The 17,663-nt window shown below is 39.8% G+C and overlaps 1 protein-coding gene and 1 pseudogene across 1 annotated transcript; one reads left to right on the top strand and one right to left on the bottom strand.

The window, feature by feature from the left end:
• Window positions 1–2,268: 2,268 nt before the first annotated feature.
• LOC143860983 (UDP-glycosyltransferase 89B2 pseudogene) lies at window positions 2,269–3,888 on the top strand (annotated as a pseudogene).
• Window positions 3,889–9,391: 5,503 nt separating this feature from the next.
• On the bottom strand, window positions 9,392–17,434 carry LOC143862231 (protein NRT1/ PTR FAMILY 4.5-like). Its single transcript, XM_077373239.1, has 7 exons — window positions 17,206–17,434; window positions 17,015–17,111; window positions 16,454–16,671; window positions 12,269–12,712; window positions 11,768–11,895; window positions 10,759–11,185; window positions 9,392–9,911 (listed from the first exon to the last, which is right to left on the bottom strand). Exons 1-7 carry the CDS (start codon window positions 17,206–17,208, stop codon window positions 9,456–9,458), a joined length of 1,773 nt encoding a protein of 590 aa, XP_077229354.1. The 5' UTR covers window positions 17,209–17,434; the 3' UTR covers window positions 9,392–9,455.
• Between the last annotated feature and the right edge of the window lie 229 nt (window positions 17,435–17,663).

Below are 17,663 nucleotides of genomic sequence, written 5' to 3'. Positions count from 1 at the left end.
AGCCAAAGCAAAAGCCGCTAGAGTGAAGCTGCCACGGAAGGGGCGACTTGTGGAAAGGGCTACCTGGGAAAAAGGCTAGAGTGAAAGCCATCACAGAGTGAGCCATTGAGGACGACGAATTCGTAAGCGTGGTGGTATGTTACGATCCTGAGTGAGGACCCGCCTAGGTATGGGACTAGGTGGGACCCAACTTGGTATTGGACAGATTTAAAGGGCCTTGCGTGACTTGTTCCATCAGCTCTGAAGCTTTTGACGTATTGGTAAGATACTTGATGCAGGGAGCATAGCGACAACACAAGATGGAGATCAACACAAGCAGCAACTAAAATAATCTCGTAGGGGTTCAAAAATCATTGCCACGGTTTGGAGAAAAACTCCAATATAATAAGGAGCTCATTTCCCTATGTGAAAGAGCCAATGCTCTCTTCACAAGTGATGTCCCAAAAATAAACTTTATTCAATTTCTTTTTTTCTTTCCTGATGTCATTACATTATAAAGAGAGCGAAAACCCAAGAATAGCAAACATAAATACTTGCCTAACAATTATTCTCTATCTTTTATTTAAAGTAACAGAAATCAAAGCAAGAAATATGACTAAGATAATCCTAAAATAGTAATCCCGTAATAGACACTTAACATGTCCTAAAAATGCACATAACTTGCTCAAATCACATCCAAATTGCATGATTTTGAGCTCCTTGGATACATAATTGAAAAACTTTTCTAAAGATACCAAAATCAGGCCAGAAGAACAAGATTTGATGCCCTAAAAAAACACTCTAACTAAAATGATGAAAAATAAAAAATAAAAAATAAAAGACTTGATCCAAGCCGTGCGTTCTGCATTAGTACCTAACATTTGGTATCAGAGCAACCATCACGTGCCGTGTTTAAGTCATGGAATGGACGACCTGTGGAGATGACTACCTAGTAAAAAGCCAGAGTGAAAAGCCATCAGAGTGAAGTTGCCACAAAGTGAGCCGCCGCAGAAGAGGCGACCTGTGGAAAGGGCTACCTAGCAAAAAAAGCTAGTGTGAAAGTCATTATAGAGTGGGCTGCTGAGGATGGCGAATTCAGAAGTGTGGTGGTATGTTCCCGGTCATGAGGAAGGGCTTGCCAAGTTATCGGACTAGGTGGGACCCGGCCTAGTACGTGACCGGTTTAAAGGGCCTTGCCTGACACATTCCATCGGCTCTACAGCTTTTGGCTCATTGGGAATGTACCTAACTGTTGAGAATCTAACAAGGTAGAACTCAGCCCTAAAAGCTTGCTATTAGAGGGAGGGTGTTCATTCCCTTATAACCCAGCCCCATCCCCATCACTTTACCGATGTGGGACTATTTGCTTTTGCGTGGAACTCCAACACTAACATAAACTTTTCATTTACTTCCCAAGCAACGACTTCATTGGAGAGCATCTTTCCCTGTATCATTAACCACCAGAATGGAGCACGCTGGAGCCGGCGTTGTTGCTCAGAAGATTATTGCTCAAGAAGCTTTGAGGCAAGATGATTATTTCAAGTAAGACTCTAGCACTAGAAAAATTATAAGAGGGAGGCATTTCTTGTAGAGAGGATGGAGGCAGAGCATAATCCCCGCTGCGTGTGGAGAGGAAAATGATATCAGCACATTCATGTTTTTATAATTGCACTCTCCGTTCTTGTCGTTTATATAATAAACGACAAGAACGGTGAGTGCAATTAAGAACTGTTGTGCTCATGGTTTTAAATTTCAGTTTCAGCTAAAATTTCAGACTTATCCGAAACCAAAATTTTAGCTGAAATCCTGAGATTTCGGACGAAATTTGGTATTGCCGCATAAAATCCCGGATTTTTGGGATGAAATTTCGGTAATTTCGTTCGAAATTCTTTAACAGAATAAAAAAGTATTTTGGGAATTTCGATTATTCCTTACCCAAATTCGCAAAATTTAAAACCATGGTTGTGCTAATATCATTTTCCTAAATTAATAGAGCGTTAATAAATGACCAACGCAATAGTGGCCTTGAGAATAGGGCTATGAACAATTATTATCTGTTCGTCCCATTTTCTTACTCGGGACAGCCTCCTTTAGTGTAGAGGAAGAGTAGTCGTAAATACACTATAGAAGGCAGAGTCCCAATTTCAAAAATGGGGGTGGATATATCACTATATCACTTGCCTTTTTTTAAAGAGGCTATCGTCGGAGCATACGTAAGATGATGGGGGTACATATGTCTTTACCTTTAATCACCCTCCCGCTATAAAATGTACACCCAGTAAGAAATTTAAGAAGCAAAATATCCTCTTCTTCTTCTTCTTCTCTCTACCAACTATGTCGGAAACCAAAAACGCACATATACTGGTCTTCCCATTCCCTGCACAAGGTCACATGATACCCCTTTTAGATCTCACGCACCAACTCGCTTCCAAACAAGGCTTAACCATAACCATCCTGATAACCCCCAAAAACCACCCCATCCTCACCCCTCTCCTCTCCAAAAATCCTTCCATCCAAACTCTCCTCCTCCCTTTCCCAAACTACCCTTCCCTTCCCCAAGGCATAGAGAACGTTAAAGATCTCCCCCCAGGCACCTCTCCCTTCTCTATCATGCATGCCTTAGGCGAACTCTACAATCCCATCCTCGACTGGTTCCGTTCCCACCCTTCTCCCCCACTGGCCATTCTCTCCGATTTCTTCCTAGGCTGGACCCACCACCTGGCGCACCAGATTGGCATCCCCCATATCGTCTTCTACCCCTCCGGATTTTTCGCCGTCTCTATTTTCAACTCCCTCTTTCCTCGCCAGGGCCCACTGGACCCCACTTCCCTCGTTTCCTTTCCTGATATTCCTAATTCCCCTTCTTTTCCCTACCCGCATCTCCCCGGCATCTATCGCATTTGCAAAGAGCAGGAAGGCCAACCAGATGCGGAGTTCGTGAAAGAGGGGCACATCGCGAATATCTCTAGCTGGGGATGCGTTTCCAACACCTTTGACTCGTTAGAACATGTGTATCTGGAGCACGTGAGGAAGCAATCCGGGCACGACCGTGTGTGGGCAGTGGGCCCGCTTCTTTCACCCGGGGAAGGTGTGGGACCCGCTGATCGAGGTGGAGCCAGCTCCGTTCCTGTCGGTGATTTGCTGACGTGGCTCGATGGATGTCCGGACCAGTCCGTGGTCTACGTGTGCTTTGGAAGCCAGGTCACGCTGACAAAGCGCCAGGTGGAGGTTTTGGCTGCTGGGCTGGAAGCAAGTGGGGCCCGGTTCGTGTTCTGCATTAAGAAAGGGGAAGTCCCAGCGGGTTACGAAGAACGCGTGGCGGGTAGGGGTTGGGTGATTAAGGGTTGGGCCCCACAGGTAGCGATTCTGAATCACCGATCCGTGGGTGCGTTTTTGACTCACTGTGGGTGGAACTCGGTGCTTGAGGGGCTTGTAGCGGGTGTTACTTTGCTGGCGTGGCCAATGACGGCTGAGCAGTTTTTGAACGCGAGGCTACTGGTGGAAGAGTTGGGTATGGCCGTTAGGGTCTGTGAGGGCCTCGTCACAGTTCCTGACTCGGACGAGTTTGCTAAGGCTGTGGCTGAGTCGGTGAGTGGAACTCGACCTGAGAGAGTTCGGGCGGATGAGCTGTGCAAGGCGGCCTTGGAGGCGGTCAAAGTTGGTGGGAATTCTTCTACTAGTTTGGATGAATTTGTGGATGAGCTTCGTGCTCTAGTAAAGGTAAGTGGTGAGTAAAACCCTAAAAGGGGGTGTTTGTCTGTTTCCTAAAATATTTTGGGTCGCATTGCATAACATGTCGATTTTTTAGGGGGATTGATATTTTCAGCTCTTTTCCCTGTCTTTCCACTACTTTTTGTTCGTTCTTGAAAATTCCAATAAAATATCAAGGGAGATGATAAATTCGCACCTCGAGGATGATTCGCACCACTCGCACCACTCTTACACATAAAAAGGCGTTCAGGTCTGCCAGATTTCACGTTAATATATTAATGTCTAACAGCGAAGTGATATATTGGCTTCTTTTCTTTCTGTTTTTTCATACTTGGGACAGCCCAGTAGCCCACTAGGCCACCATAGCATATTTAACTATTTATGACATGGTTTTAAATTTTGACCGAAATCTGAAATTTCGGACTGAAATCCGACCGAAACCGGTATTTGGCGAAATATTCCGGTATTCGGCGAAATTAAATATTTCTCCATTTACCAAATTTCAGTAATTTCGGTCCGGAATTTCAAAATTTCTATCCAGAATTTCTGAATTTCGGTCCGGAATTTCGAATGGGAGTACCAAATTTCAATTGAAATTTTGGTTTTCCGAATGTCTGAAACGGTTACCGAAACCGAAACTTTAAACCATGTTAGGTTTCGGTAACCATTTCGGACCCCACCAAAAACCTATTTTGAAATGAGGAGTTGCAGTCCAGAGGACAAATAAGCATGGGCGAAGGTGTATGTGGGGATCACTTGTTCAATGATCTAAGCCGTTCATTTGTTGGCCCCACCTTCATTCTTCATTGTTTGGTCGATTGCAACCCTTTGATTAGTAGCCGACAAATGGTTATTTTAATAAAATTTACAGACATTAATCTGACTTCTTATGCTTGGACACTTCTTGCATATAAACGATACGTTGAGTTGTTGTCATTGTCCAAATAAGAAAACCAAAGGGTAGAAGAAAAGAGAACCTTTGTTGAGTTGTTGTCATTGTCCAAATAAGCAAACCAAAGTTTAAAAGAACAGATAACGAACATCGTGTAGAGTTGTTTTCATTGTCCAAATAAGCAAACCAAAGGTTAGAAGAAAAGATAAAGAACCTTGTGATAAATTGATTCCAAGGTGTCGCTGATATAAAAATTGAATGTTTTATATCATCTAAAGAGTTGGAATAAGAAGAAACCTTGGTCTTGATCGGGTCTAGAGACTTTTGTTGTAGTAGTTGATCTTCTTCTCTCACTTCCTTAACAAGTTGATTCGATAATCTTAGGGGCTGGGTTAAGAGTCCAGCCAAAAAAAGCTGCTGATTTTTGTTCGAATATTCGTTCGAGGGGGGACGTGTTTGACATGATCAACGGTCTTGATTTCGCCCATATCTCTCCCTATGCCCCTTGTACGACTGACAAATTGTCTTTGACCATTGTTTGTAAGAGTGACTTTATGTGTGGTTATCATCTTAAAATGTGTTGAAATAAATGGATGCCGTGAATTAATCAAATATGAGATTTATCACCAGAGAAGAGCTGAATCTTAGGGAGTGTGGGTCGAAGATGGAAGATAAACGTACACGAATGTAAGTGATGAATGTAAAGGGAAACCCTCTTTGGATTTGCCCAAGATCTTTTGGATACCAAGCAGGGAACCGAACAAATGGGTTCTTGCCACAGCATCATAGGCGACATAAGGCGAGCCCTTTGGTTTAGGAAATTAAATAACAAAAAATAGTTTATTTTTTCGCACATGGCACCCTCTCATTTTAGATCTTTCCCATCTGTCTTACTCTCTATCATTTTCCTTGCGCGTCCAATCTTTGCTCTCTTTGGTTGCCTGTAAAATTTAAAACCTAGGAAGTTTTTAGTAAAATTTTCGTCCCATCCCATGTTTGGTCGCCTTTTAGCATTAGAATTTTTTTAATCCCACTCTTGTAACGATTGCTTATTAGTATGACATGGACTCCTTATCCCTTCTTTTTCTTTTCTAGGGAATGATGTCCTCTCTCTTTCTCTCTCTTCCTTCTCTCTCCTCCCTTTCCATATTTGGTATTGACACCCCTAAATTTTGGCAGGAATTTTAGGAAAAAAAAAAAAAAACCTAACAAATCCCATTGACTTCACTGTTGGGATTAAAAAGCTCCTAGGATAAAAAATTTACTGGCAATCAAACGGAGCATGGTTTCATAAATGAGACATTAAGAAAAAGAAGGGAAAAATACACTTAGACCCCTTTGGTTTCTGACACATTCAACTTAACCCCTAATGTTTACAAGTAGACCTCCTGTGGTTTCAATTTGTGTAAGGTAAACCCCCTCAGTTGACGGTTCGTCCACAGATTGAAGGGTTAGGATAATCCGATGGAGCTGATTTTTAGGCACACCCTATCTATGTCAAGGCCCATCAAATGAACACTTTGGATCATCCAAACAATGTGGGCCCACTGTGTTTTGGGACCATCCAAACAATGTGGACCCATTGTGTTTTTGGTAGTGTTTGGATTCTGGTATGGGCCCACATTGTTTGGATGGTCCAGAGCGTTTATTTAATGGGCCCTGACATAGATAGGGTGTGCCCAAAAAATCAGCTCCATCGGATCATCCTACCGTTCAATTTGTGGACGAACCGTCAAGAGGGGCCTACCTTATACAAATTGAAACCACATGGGGTCTACTTGTAACTTTTAAAATATTAGGGGTTAAGTTGAATGTGTCAGAAACCACAGGGGGTCTAAGTGTATTTTTCCCAAAAAAGAATGAGCTAGAGTTAAATTTGATATCTAAATTTTCGTATAATCTATGCACATAAATCGTATAAGATGAATGGGTGGGTGAACAAAGCATGCTTTAGGAATTTCCTAAAAGGAGTGATTGAGGATCGACCACGTCGGTCGCATTAATGATATTTGTTGAAGAAATGATAAGATCACGATAGACAGCTACTTGTAAACAAATATTCATGTAACCAATTATGTATTCCTTATACTTCCACTAAATAAATATTGCAAGTCTTTTCAACAAAAAGAAAAGAAAAGAAAAGAGTGGGACAGAATAAGCTATGTTTTAAAACAGTAGAAGCTGCCTGGATGAAAAAGACTGCAGGTATAAAATAAAGGAAATGTTATCAGCACTACCATATTTTGATGATCTCACCCCACTTTATTAAATAGTAAGGTATGGCCCGCACCTTAGGATGATCCTCCCTCTATAGATCGGAGGGTTAGGATCAACCTATGGAATGATTTTTGGGGCACAACCTATTTATGCTGTGGCCCATGTAAAGGACGGTTTGGATCATCCTATGGTGCGGGTTATACTGTACTTTTTATAAGGTGAGAGTGCGATCATCAAAATATGGTAGTGCTGATAACATATGCCTAAAATAATAGGAGAAATACCAAACTGAAGGACGCCCTTGCAAAAATCAGTTAAGGCTGCTGACCCCATTAAACTCCATTTAGTAGCTGACATATTGGCCTCTTTCATTCATTCTCAGGGACATCCCCCTTTTTTTGTTAACCGAAGCCACTTATAACTTTTTCAAATGACCAAAATACCCTCCGGCATCTTTCCCTTTGAGCACGGCTAGCTCCATGTTCTTGAATTCAGAATACATTCGGATCAGTGCAGAACCAGTGAATCAATCCGAATACAAATCCATTTTAATTGCGAGCCTGTGAATTCTTTTCAGGTTGATCTCATCCTTTAGGCAGAATGCAATCCTATGATTTGTGGACACGGACACGAGCATCACCTGTCGACAAGTGTCTGACACAGCGAACTCCCAACATTTAGAAACAGGGACACGCTTAAAATAGAAAGAACGTATAATCATGATTTGTGAATACGGATTCGTATGCCGAGTTTCAACACGGATATGAGGTATCTTATGTGGCAACCCATAAAAATCTAGAAATAGTGCCACACTCCTACACATACATACATAGATGTAAAGTTACTGACACTTCTAGAAGTACACTTAAAAGTGTCTAAAGAAGTGTCAACACGTGTGGACACGGGTGTCGTGTCGGCAATAAATTCAAAGTGTCTGCCAAATCATAGCTGCAATCTTATCTGAAAGAGCAAAAGAAGTTATTTTCACATTCAATTCTCTCTTTCTCTTAAACCTTTTAATCACACTTTGGAAGAAGGCATTTGACGAGAGCCCCGAAATGAGTGAGTTCCATGAACTTGATCTGGTTCTGAAATTTCTTGAAAGACAAGGTTGGCTTAGGCAATGCAGCCACAGCCCATGCATAGACAAGCTCCACTTGGGCAACATAAATTTCTTGAAATACAGACTTTAAAAAATGGTCATTAAAATTTAGCCATTTTCTAAACGTTACTAAAATGCTTTCAAACGATTTGATCAAGGAGAAAATGAACAGCCACATCACATGTGACACTGTACTGTACTAGTAATTAAAAATGTTTTTAATTACCTTTAGCCTTGTAACTAAGACAAGTAGTGCACTTAGGATGCACACAAGAGTACATAGAATGCACGTATTGCTTGTGGAAAGCTTACAAGATTGAATGTGTAGATGTTTTATAGGCTATTTGCAAATGGCGAGAGCTTAATGCTGAAGTGACACATGTGATGCCAAGGGTAATCATCATGCAAAAAAAAATCTCACAATAGCATTTTCCATTTCACATTGCTTCTTAAAAAAAAATACCACCCAATGGTAATTTTTGTAAATCGTCACCCCACTCCACATTCGAAAATGAAAAATGAAAGAAAAAAAGAAGATGGAAAGCATAAATCTCACCACTGTTTACAATTACACGGGTTCTTGTTCACAATAAATCCCAAAAATATTTCTCCAAGGAGGAATTTTTTCCTTTCCATGATTTACAGAGAAATGATATGGTAATGGCTTATTAAGAGCAATATCATTATAAATTGAATGACCCTCTAAATAATATTTGATTTGCGTTATTGATTCAAGTTATTTTTTTGCATATGTAATCAAATAATAGAAAATCAAGAAATTTAAAAAAAAAAAAAATCCTTCCCAAATTCTTCCAAAAAATTCATGTGAACAGGGCCTACGAATTGTTAGATATGTTCAAAATATTTTACTTTTTAAAATAGAAAAATGAGTTTTTTCAAAAAGATTTTTTTTTTTTGAAACGGTATTTCCATTCAAAAGACACTTTTATTCTGAAAATGCATTTTAATTATTCAACATTTGAATTATTCAAAGAAAGAATTATTTTAAATGGAAGGGTAATTTGATAGGGTGTCTACAAGTCATTTTATCTTCTATAAAAGACGTCTTAGGGTCTCTTTTTTCATTGCATACACTCCTCTTTAACTCTCTCTTTTTTACTCTTAAGTACGGCATACTTTGGATTTGAACTTCAGGTGCAGCTCTTGTTCTTAGCCTAGGCATTGTACCCTTAGGCCTTATTTCCTAGTAGCCACCTGCATAAGTGGGGAAGTTAAAATCTTTAAGAAAAAACCTTGCCTTGCCTTGCCTTGCCTATCTCATACTTTTAATATACCTTTTTCTGTTTTCTCCTTACGTTTTTTACTTTGATAATTTGTGTCTTATTGATCATTCACTATACCAATTTGTCCCAACAGAACACTGTTTTGGAATTACCAATATGAGATACATTTGCATCACCAGCATACATAACATGCAAAGAAGCTGACAACTTTCCATAAGAAAACCCAATCAAATATTATATGAAATACACAGGCAAACTTCTTGTTATATAAACAAGAAAGGAAGAGAAAGAAAGAAAAAAACCCTATTTTTCATGCCTTCCCACTCCTATGGATATATACTTGAGGTATCTGAGGCCTATACTTGTACCTCCTAGCCCAAAACAAATAATTAAAGAAGTTGATTAAGCTAAGTGTGGAAAGTAACCAATAGAAAAGATTCAAATGGTTCCTGTTGAGATTGTTTCCTGCCAGCCAACCTCCACTCTTAGTCAGATCCTTAGTAGCTTTGTTCACCAATTGCACCAGTACAGTACTGAAGAAGTAGCCAAGAGCCATGGAACACCATAAGAAAGAAGTAGAGATGGATTTCAAACTCTTTGGCGCCTCGGAGTAGAAGAACTCGAGGAGACCGACGTAAGTAAACATGTCGGCGATCCCAAATATGAAGAATTGGAAGGATAGCCAAAAGGTGCTGATGGGGAGCGGTTGGATTACCGGTATGGCGTCTAGCATGTTTTGGTCTTCAGCCACCTTCTTTCGCTTCACCTGTTGACGTATACATGATTAAAAACACCACCTCTAACAACTTAAGGTTTTGGAGTAATTGGTTGTTTCACATGCTATAAGAGTTATGGTCTCACGGCTGGTCCTGGGTTCAAAACCCAACTCCTTGATATTAAAAATTCACGTGTAAGTCCAACTCAAAAGTGGGGGAACACGCGTGGGGGAGTGTTGAGGTATAAATTAGGGGTGGACATGGTTCCGGTTCGAACCGAGGAACCGAACCGAACCGGCACATATGGTTCGGATCGGTTCGGTTCCATATTTATATGGTTCGGTTCTGGGTTTGGGATCCCGGAACCGAAAACCGAACCGAGAACCAACCCTCACCTTAAAACCCAATGCCTCATCGCTTGATAAAATCACCCCACCCCCTTTTAATTCACTCCTCTTTAACGTGTTGCTTTGTCTTTAAAATTTTAATTCACCCCCCAAATTTGTGCTTGATTATTCCAATTTGTGCATGTTTGTAGGTCATATATAATTTTTGCATTGCCCAAATTTGTGCCTGATTATTCCAAATTCGTGCATGTTAGTCTTTGTAGTTCATATATAAACAGGACCGAACCGATTATAAATACGATTAGGCAAAATATCTACATTTGGTGAAGGTTGGGTAAACCCAGAACCGAACCGAACCGAACCGATTATATATGGTTCTGGTTCGGTTCGGTTCTGGTTCCAATTTCAGGGAACCAATTATATATGGTTCGGTTCTGGGTATACCCCAAAACCGAACCGAACCGAACCATGTCCACCCCTAGTATAAATGATTAAATAGCATCAACACTAACAGCTTAAGCTTTAGTAGTAATTGGTTGTTGCACATTACCTCCATTAAAGCGGCCGAGGCCATGGATACCGATGAGAGGACGAGTCCGATTCCGATTCTTTGCAAGTGGGTGATTCCGGTGATGTGGCCGGTGAGCTTTCGAGCGAAGGGAACAAGGACTCTGTCGTAGATGGGGACGATGATGATCATGAAGGTAATGGGGATGATGGGGAGAGTTGCGGGTGGGATGCGAATGTGTTTGATGATGCGATTGTCCATAGTCAAGCCTTGTTGGATGGAGAAGGTTTGTAGCTGAGCAAGACATGTGCTCATGATGATGGTGCTACAAAAGATTGGAATCATGCCTATAATGATCTTGGCATTCTCTACTTGAGTGACCCTGCAGAGCTTCCATGGGTTTGGAATTTGAGGTTCGGATGCTTGAAAGTATGGGATTGTTGTTTGAATTGCTGCTTTGTCTAGGAACCTGAGAGGAAAATTTTGCAAGGAAATGGTTAATATTTTTGGAGAAATGATATGATGAAAGGCCTTATAGGTGGTACGATAGGAGTACCATCCTTGATATTTGATCCAACAGGTGAGCTGTTGTTGGATCAAATATCAAGGATGGGATGCTGAGTAAGTGTTTATACAGCCTTTCATCATATAAATTCTCATATTTTTTTATACACAAGTGATTAATCTACATATATGAACTCATTATAATATAATGCGGCGACTGCTACAGAAAAAGGGGCCACTTTTGATTGATCCAAACCGTCTATTTGATGGGTCTGGTTTTTAATTGGATGTTAGGACCGTCTGATTGCATATTTTTGGGCCATTGAATATCCAAGATAGTAGATACTATCATATGGATGGTTCAGATCTGCCAAAAGGTAGGACCCACAAAGTAAGTACTAAGTAGTGGGCGTGACTCATTGTCTTACAATGAGGTCGTCCTACTAAGGGTTCCTCTATAATGGGATTTTTATGTTTTTGTTTTTTACATTTATGGTTAACAGGCCAATAACTTTTTTCTTAAGTTAAAAAAAATGAAATTACAAACCTAAAAATGTCCCTGTGTGGTAAAAATTCTACTTCCGTGGCGGATTCCTTGTCTCTGTCAATCTCATACAGTTCCTCAGGGCTTTCAGGAAGACTAAGTTTTCTGTTTCGGAAGGAGGCCACGTAAACCTGCATCAGAGATCGATCCAAATACAAAGCCATGAACAGATTTTTCAAATAGATTCTGATTTAATTCGTAAGATTCTAGGAATGCTAACATTTAATTTCAAAATATGTTAGGCACCTAACCAATACTCTAAAAGCTCTGAGCTGATGGGACGTGTTAGTCTAGGCCCTTTAAACATGTCCCATACTAGGTTGGGTCCTAGTCCCCTCCCTACCTAGGCAAGCCCCCACTCAGGACGGAACAACATATAATTTTATTTATTTATTTGGGATTGTTCAAGTTTAAGCCGTGAGTAAAATATTCACTATTTTTTCTATTATTCGAGAAAATTTTCTACTGTGATGCATTTCCTACAATATGAGTAGAAAATCAAACCTGGATAATGTCTACGATTGGGTTTGTTCCTCCAATAACATGTATCCGATATGTTGGGATTCCGACTGCTAAGATGATCACACCTAACAACATAGCGATGGTTGAGATCCCAAAACCCCAATCCCAACCCTTATTAGTCTGAACCCAAACTACGAAAACCAGACTAATTGCCCCTCCGATACAGATACTCATCAGGACCCAGTTGAAGAAGCTTGACATCTGGATGGCTTCTTTAGGGTCTTTTTCGTCGAACTGATCTGCACCGTGGGATGGTAATGCGGCTTTGATTCCGGCCATTCCAGCCGCGATTAAGTATAGAGCAGCAAAGAGAAGTGCAGCATTGCCTCCTCTAACTTTCTCACAGTTAGAATTTGCAACAAAGATGTTGCATAGAGGTGGCATAAGGTTTGGGAAGTGAGCTTGCAAAGTTAGTAGAGCAATTCCCTGAAGAAAAATAAATAAATAAGTAAATAATAGAGCTAATAATAATAAGGATGTAAAGGATTATTAACACTAGATGGCCGGGCCCACCATGGCATAAGATGGGATCGCCTTCTTCACAAACATGAAGAGATAGACAATACATATAGGGATATGTTATCAGCATTTCCATAGGATCAACCTCTCGAAATAATTTTTTGGGGCACAACCTGTATAGGCTGTGGCCCATCTAATGGATGGTTTGGATCATCCTATGGTGCGGGCCATACCGTACTTTTGATAAAGTGAGGAGTTCATCAAAATACAGTAGTGCTGATAACATTTCCCAATATGTGTGTGTGTATAGTGAGGAGTTCATCAAAATACAGATGCACGGATAAAGCTTCTTTGTAGTTTTTTCCGTAATTGTCATATACGGGTACCGTTTCGATACCTTTTTCTGTAATTTTACGACTTTTAAGCACTTTGTCCGTGATTTTCCTCAAAAACTTTAGTACCTAATGATTATTATTGGTAGCTTATTTCGGTACTTATTATTGCTAGCCACCTTTTAAGAAATAGTATTTCCGTGCAGTTTTCACCACGTCTAATAAGACAAATCTGTGAACACATACAATTGCAAAGGATGGGCGAGATGTAGCCTTTGGAGAAGGTGGCTAGCAAATACCTATAAAAACGAGAACGACAGGAAAGAATGATTCGAAATTACGGTCGACGTGTTAATTCCACAGCCTTTTCAAATAATTCAGAAAATTCAAACATTTTCTCTTCTGCTATATATACATATGAGAGAACATTTCCTACACACTTGTGAGGTAAGTTACCTACACACTAGCTTAAAATACAGTGGGGGCCCACATTGTTTGGGTGATCCAAACAATTCATTTGAATGGTCCTCACATAGATAGGGTGTCAACAAAAAATTAGATCCATAGGATCATCCCAACCCTACGATTTGTGGAGGTAAAATGGACGTGTATAAACCTTCACAAATTAGTCCATTTTTTGCCTCTATAGTTTGAATGGTTAGGATGATCCTATGGATCTGATTTTTTGTGGACACCCTATCTATGTGAGGATCATTCAAATGAATGGTTTGGATCACCCAAACAATGTGGGCCCCCACTGTATTTTAAGCTAGTGTGTAGGTAACTTACCTACACAAGTTTGTAGGAAATGTTCTCTTTCTCTCTCTCTTTATATATATATATATATATATATATATGAGGAAACTGTTGGTGAGCTTAAGCTCACCAAACTTATGGTGAGCTAGCTTGCCCAATCACATGGGGGCCCACTTTGTTAGGATGATCCAAACCATTCATTTGAAAGTCCCTTACATAGATGGGGAGTGTACCAAAAATTAGCTCCATAGGATCATCCTAACCCCTCCATTTGTGGAGGACAAAAATGGACAGACAAATCTGCCCCATTTTTGTCCTCCACAAATGGAGGGGTTAGGATGATCCTATGGAGCTGATTTTTGGTACACCCCCTATCTATGATAAGGCCTTGCAAATGAATGGTTTGGATCACTCCCCAAAATGTGGGACCCATGTGATTGGGCAAGCTAGCTCACCATAAGTTTGGTGAGCTTAAGCTCACCAACAGTTTCCTCTATATATATATATATATATATATATATATATATATATATATATATATATATATATATATATATATATATATATGAAATGAAGTATGTGCAGCTGTACAGATAGCTTATATGTGCCTTATCTGTGCATGGCTCACAAACCATGGGGGGCCACATGTTTGGGGTGATCCAAAGCCTTCATTTGGAAAGCCCTTCCATGGATAGGGTGTGTACCAAAAGTCAGCCATATAGGATCATCCTAACCCTACCATTTGTGGAGGGAAAAAATGTGCAGAAATAGCGTCTGTCCATTTTCCCCTCCACCTTTGATTGGGTTATGATAATCCTATAAGTACACACAGCCTTCCAAATGAATGCTTTGGATCCCCCAAAAATGTGGCATTCCTTATCGTTTGTGAGCCATGCACATATAAGTTTATCTATGCAGCTGCACATACTTCATTTATATATATATATATATATATATATATATATATATATATATATATATATATATATATATATATATATATGAGAAAAGTGTAGCTACACATACGTGTAGTATGTGTGTAGTATGTGTAGCTACACTTAGCTACACCGACGGCTTAAAATACAGTGGGCCTCATATTGTTTGGGTGATGCAAACCATTCATTTGATGGGCCCTCACATAGATAGGGTGTGCCCAAAAAATCAGCTCCATAGGATCATCCCAACCCTACGATTTGTGGAGGCAAAAATGGACGTGTAAAAACCTTCACAAATCTGTCCATTTTTGCCTCCACGGTTTGAAGGGTTGAGATCATCCAATATATATATATATATATATATATATATATAGAGAGAGAGAGAGAGAGAGAGAGAGAGAGAAAATGGTTCCTACACATATGTGTAGAGAGTTCTCTACACACTAGCTTAAAATACAGTGGGGGCCCACATTGTTTGGGTGATCCAAGCCATCCATTTTAAAGGCCCTCACATAGATAGGGTGTCTACAAAAAATCAGATCCATAGGATCATCCCAACCCTACGATTTGTGGAGGTAAAATGGATGTCTTTAAACCTTCACAAATTAGTCCATTTTTTGCCTCCACGGTTCGAATGGTTAGGATGATCCTATGGATCTTATTTTTTGTGGACACCCTATCTATGTGAGGGCCTTAAAAATGAATGGTTTGGATCACCCAAATAATATGGCCCCCACTGTATTTTAAGCTAGTGTGTAGATAACTTATCTACACATATGTGTAGGAACCGTTTTCTCATATATATAGTGGGCCCACTGTGTTTTGGGTCGGCGGACTAGAGAAGGTTCTCTAGTCGGCCGACTAGAGACACTTCTCTCATATATATATATATATAAGAAAAGAAAAAAAATGCTTTCTTATCCCTCGAGGATCGAAGGAAGATTATTGTTTCATGAAAAGTTTCTTATTTTCTATTTAGAATTGATGTCATGCCTTCAATCAAAGCCATTGGATACCAACGTCAGCGATTGTTAGCCATTGGTCCGATTGTTAGCCATTGGTCAAATCAACTAAGATCAATATTATCAATCGGAGAGATTTTATTGCCAGGGACAGGGTGGGGGTTAATCATTTCCAAATAACTCATGCTTTAAGAATAAGAGCTGTATAAGGATTTGTTCTCCACGGGGGATAGCAAGCCTGCCTTTATTTTACCCTAGAGAGCTTGCTATTCCCGTTCAAGCCGAGAACAGCCTAATTGGATAGGATATAAGAGAAATTATATGGTGTAAGGCCTCACAACAATAAGGCCCTTGTACAGTAGAGGTACCACCCTTGACATTTGATGTTACCTCTACCGTATTGTTGTAAGGCCGAACACCATATAAAAACTTAGGATATAATATTCAAACTGGTAGACAATTTTAAGGGTTTATTCAAGATAAAATTATCAGAGGAACAACTTATCCAAGGATTTAATTTAGGGAAGTGATATATCCACCCCTTTTGATCACCAGGAACACCCCCTGTCAGTGTTTATGGCAATCAGGGCATTGAATTCTTCTGACATAAGTACAACATCCCCTCTTTAGTCATTGATACACTGATATTGGGTGTTCCTGATGATCAAAAGGGGCGGATATATCATTTCCCTTAATTTATTATAGATGAAAAGAAATAAGTACCAAAAACTCCACGCATGCTGCAATAAGAGCGGCTTTATATCTTCCAATGTAGGAATCCGCTAGGTAGGCCACGGCTATTGATAAGATGTAACTTGTGCCCAAGAAATTTGTTAACACGTTGGAGGCGTCCGATATGTCAAAATGCATCACACCATTGAAATATGTGATTAGGTTCACCGCGAGGGCCATATTGGCCAGACTCTCAAACCCTAAGGTGCCTGCAATAACAATAACACACTTTGATTAATACATAGATCAAAGGTTTATATATGGATTTAACACAAACATATCCAAAAAAAAAAGTAATTTTTCCCGACCCTGTGTAAATATTGTTCGGTTCTAGGTTTTCCCACACTTCCTAATTCTAAAACCACAAAAAATAAAAGCAAATCCAAATTTAAATAAGTATTTTCTTTTCACTAGTTTTTATGAATTTGTATCCAATTTTCTCCCTCTCCTTCCTATTTAGCCCTTCTCAAACAGAACCAATATTACACGGAATAATTTTTCATGGTTGCCAAACATGGCCTCAGTGTGTATCTACTGCCCAGTTTTTATTACCGAGTATGAACAAAGATACTCTGCGTCCTCCATGCTTTCCTTTCACAGCCGCTCTTCCTTTCCAATCCACTTTCCCTTCAACTAGTTCATGTTTCTCCTGCAAGGGAATTATAAAATCATGAGGGGTAAAATAGGAACAACAAAAAATATTCAGAATTACAGACCAAAGAGCATGATGAAGATGAAGATACCATGGTTCTCTGGAATGTAATTGAAGAATGTGATTTGTAGAGGTTTAAGAGAATCAAGCTGGGTATATATATGATTTAGCTCCCAATTTCCCCCCTATCTACTTAAGATACTACCAAATTGCCCCTTGTCTGAAAGTTGTTTCTCTGTTTAGTACTGTAAGCTTCATTTCAAGTGTGGCATTATCGTAGTGCTTTCAAAATATTGGTGCTTTTCGATAAATCATGAGGCCTGAAAAAGATTCAGGTGGACTTAGTCACGTTGGCGATGAGGAGAGAAGACACCCAAAGCGAGACAGATCAATGATGTGAATGAGCTTGTATAGAAGGTTAAGTTCCCAAAATGTCCCAATACTTTTCCAATATCTCTTGAGCTTATAAACAGAAAATTAGGTAGACAAGTTTATTTTTTAATAAGACTACAGTTTAACACTATATTGATATGAAATGCCTTACTTAAC

This window comes from Tasmannia lanceolata, unplaced genomic scaffold (assembly GCF_043159265.1).
Source record: "Tasmannia lanceolata isolate RefF3 unplaced genomic scaffold, GAP_Taslan_0.1 ptg000037l, whole genome shotgun sequence".
Classification (NCBI taxonomy): domain Eukaryota; kingdom Viridiplantae; phylum Streptophyta; class Magnoliopsida; order Canellales; family Winteraceae; genus Tasmannia; species Tasmannia lanceolata.
Note: the sequence above shows the minus strand (reverse complement) of the source record. Positions and strands in the feature narration are given on the sequence as shown.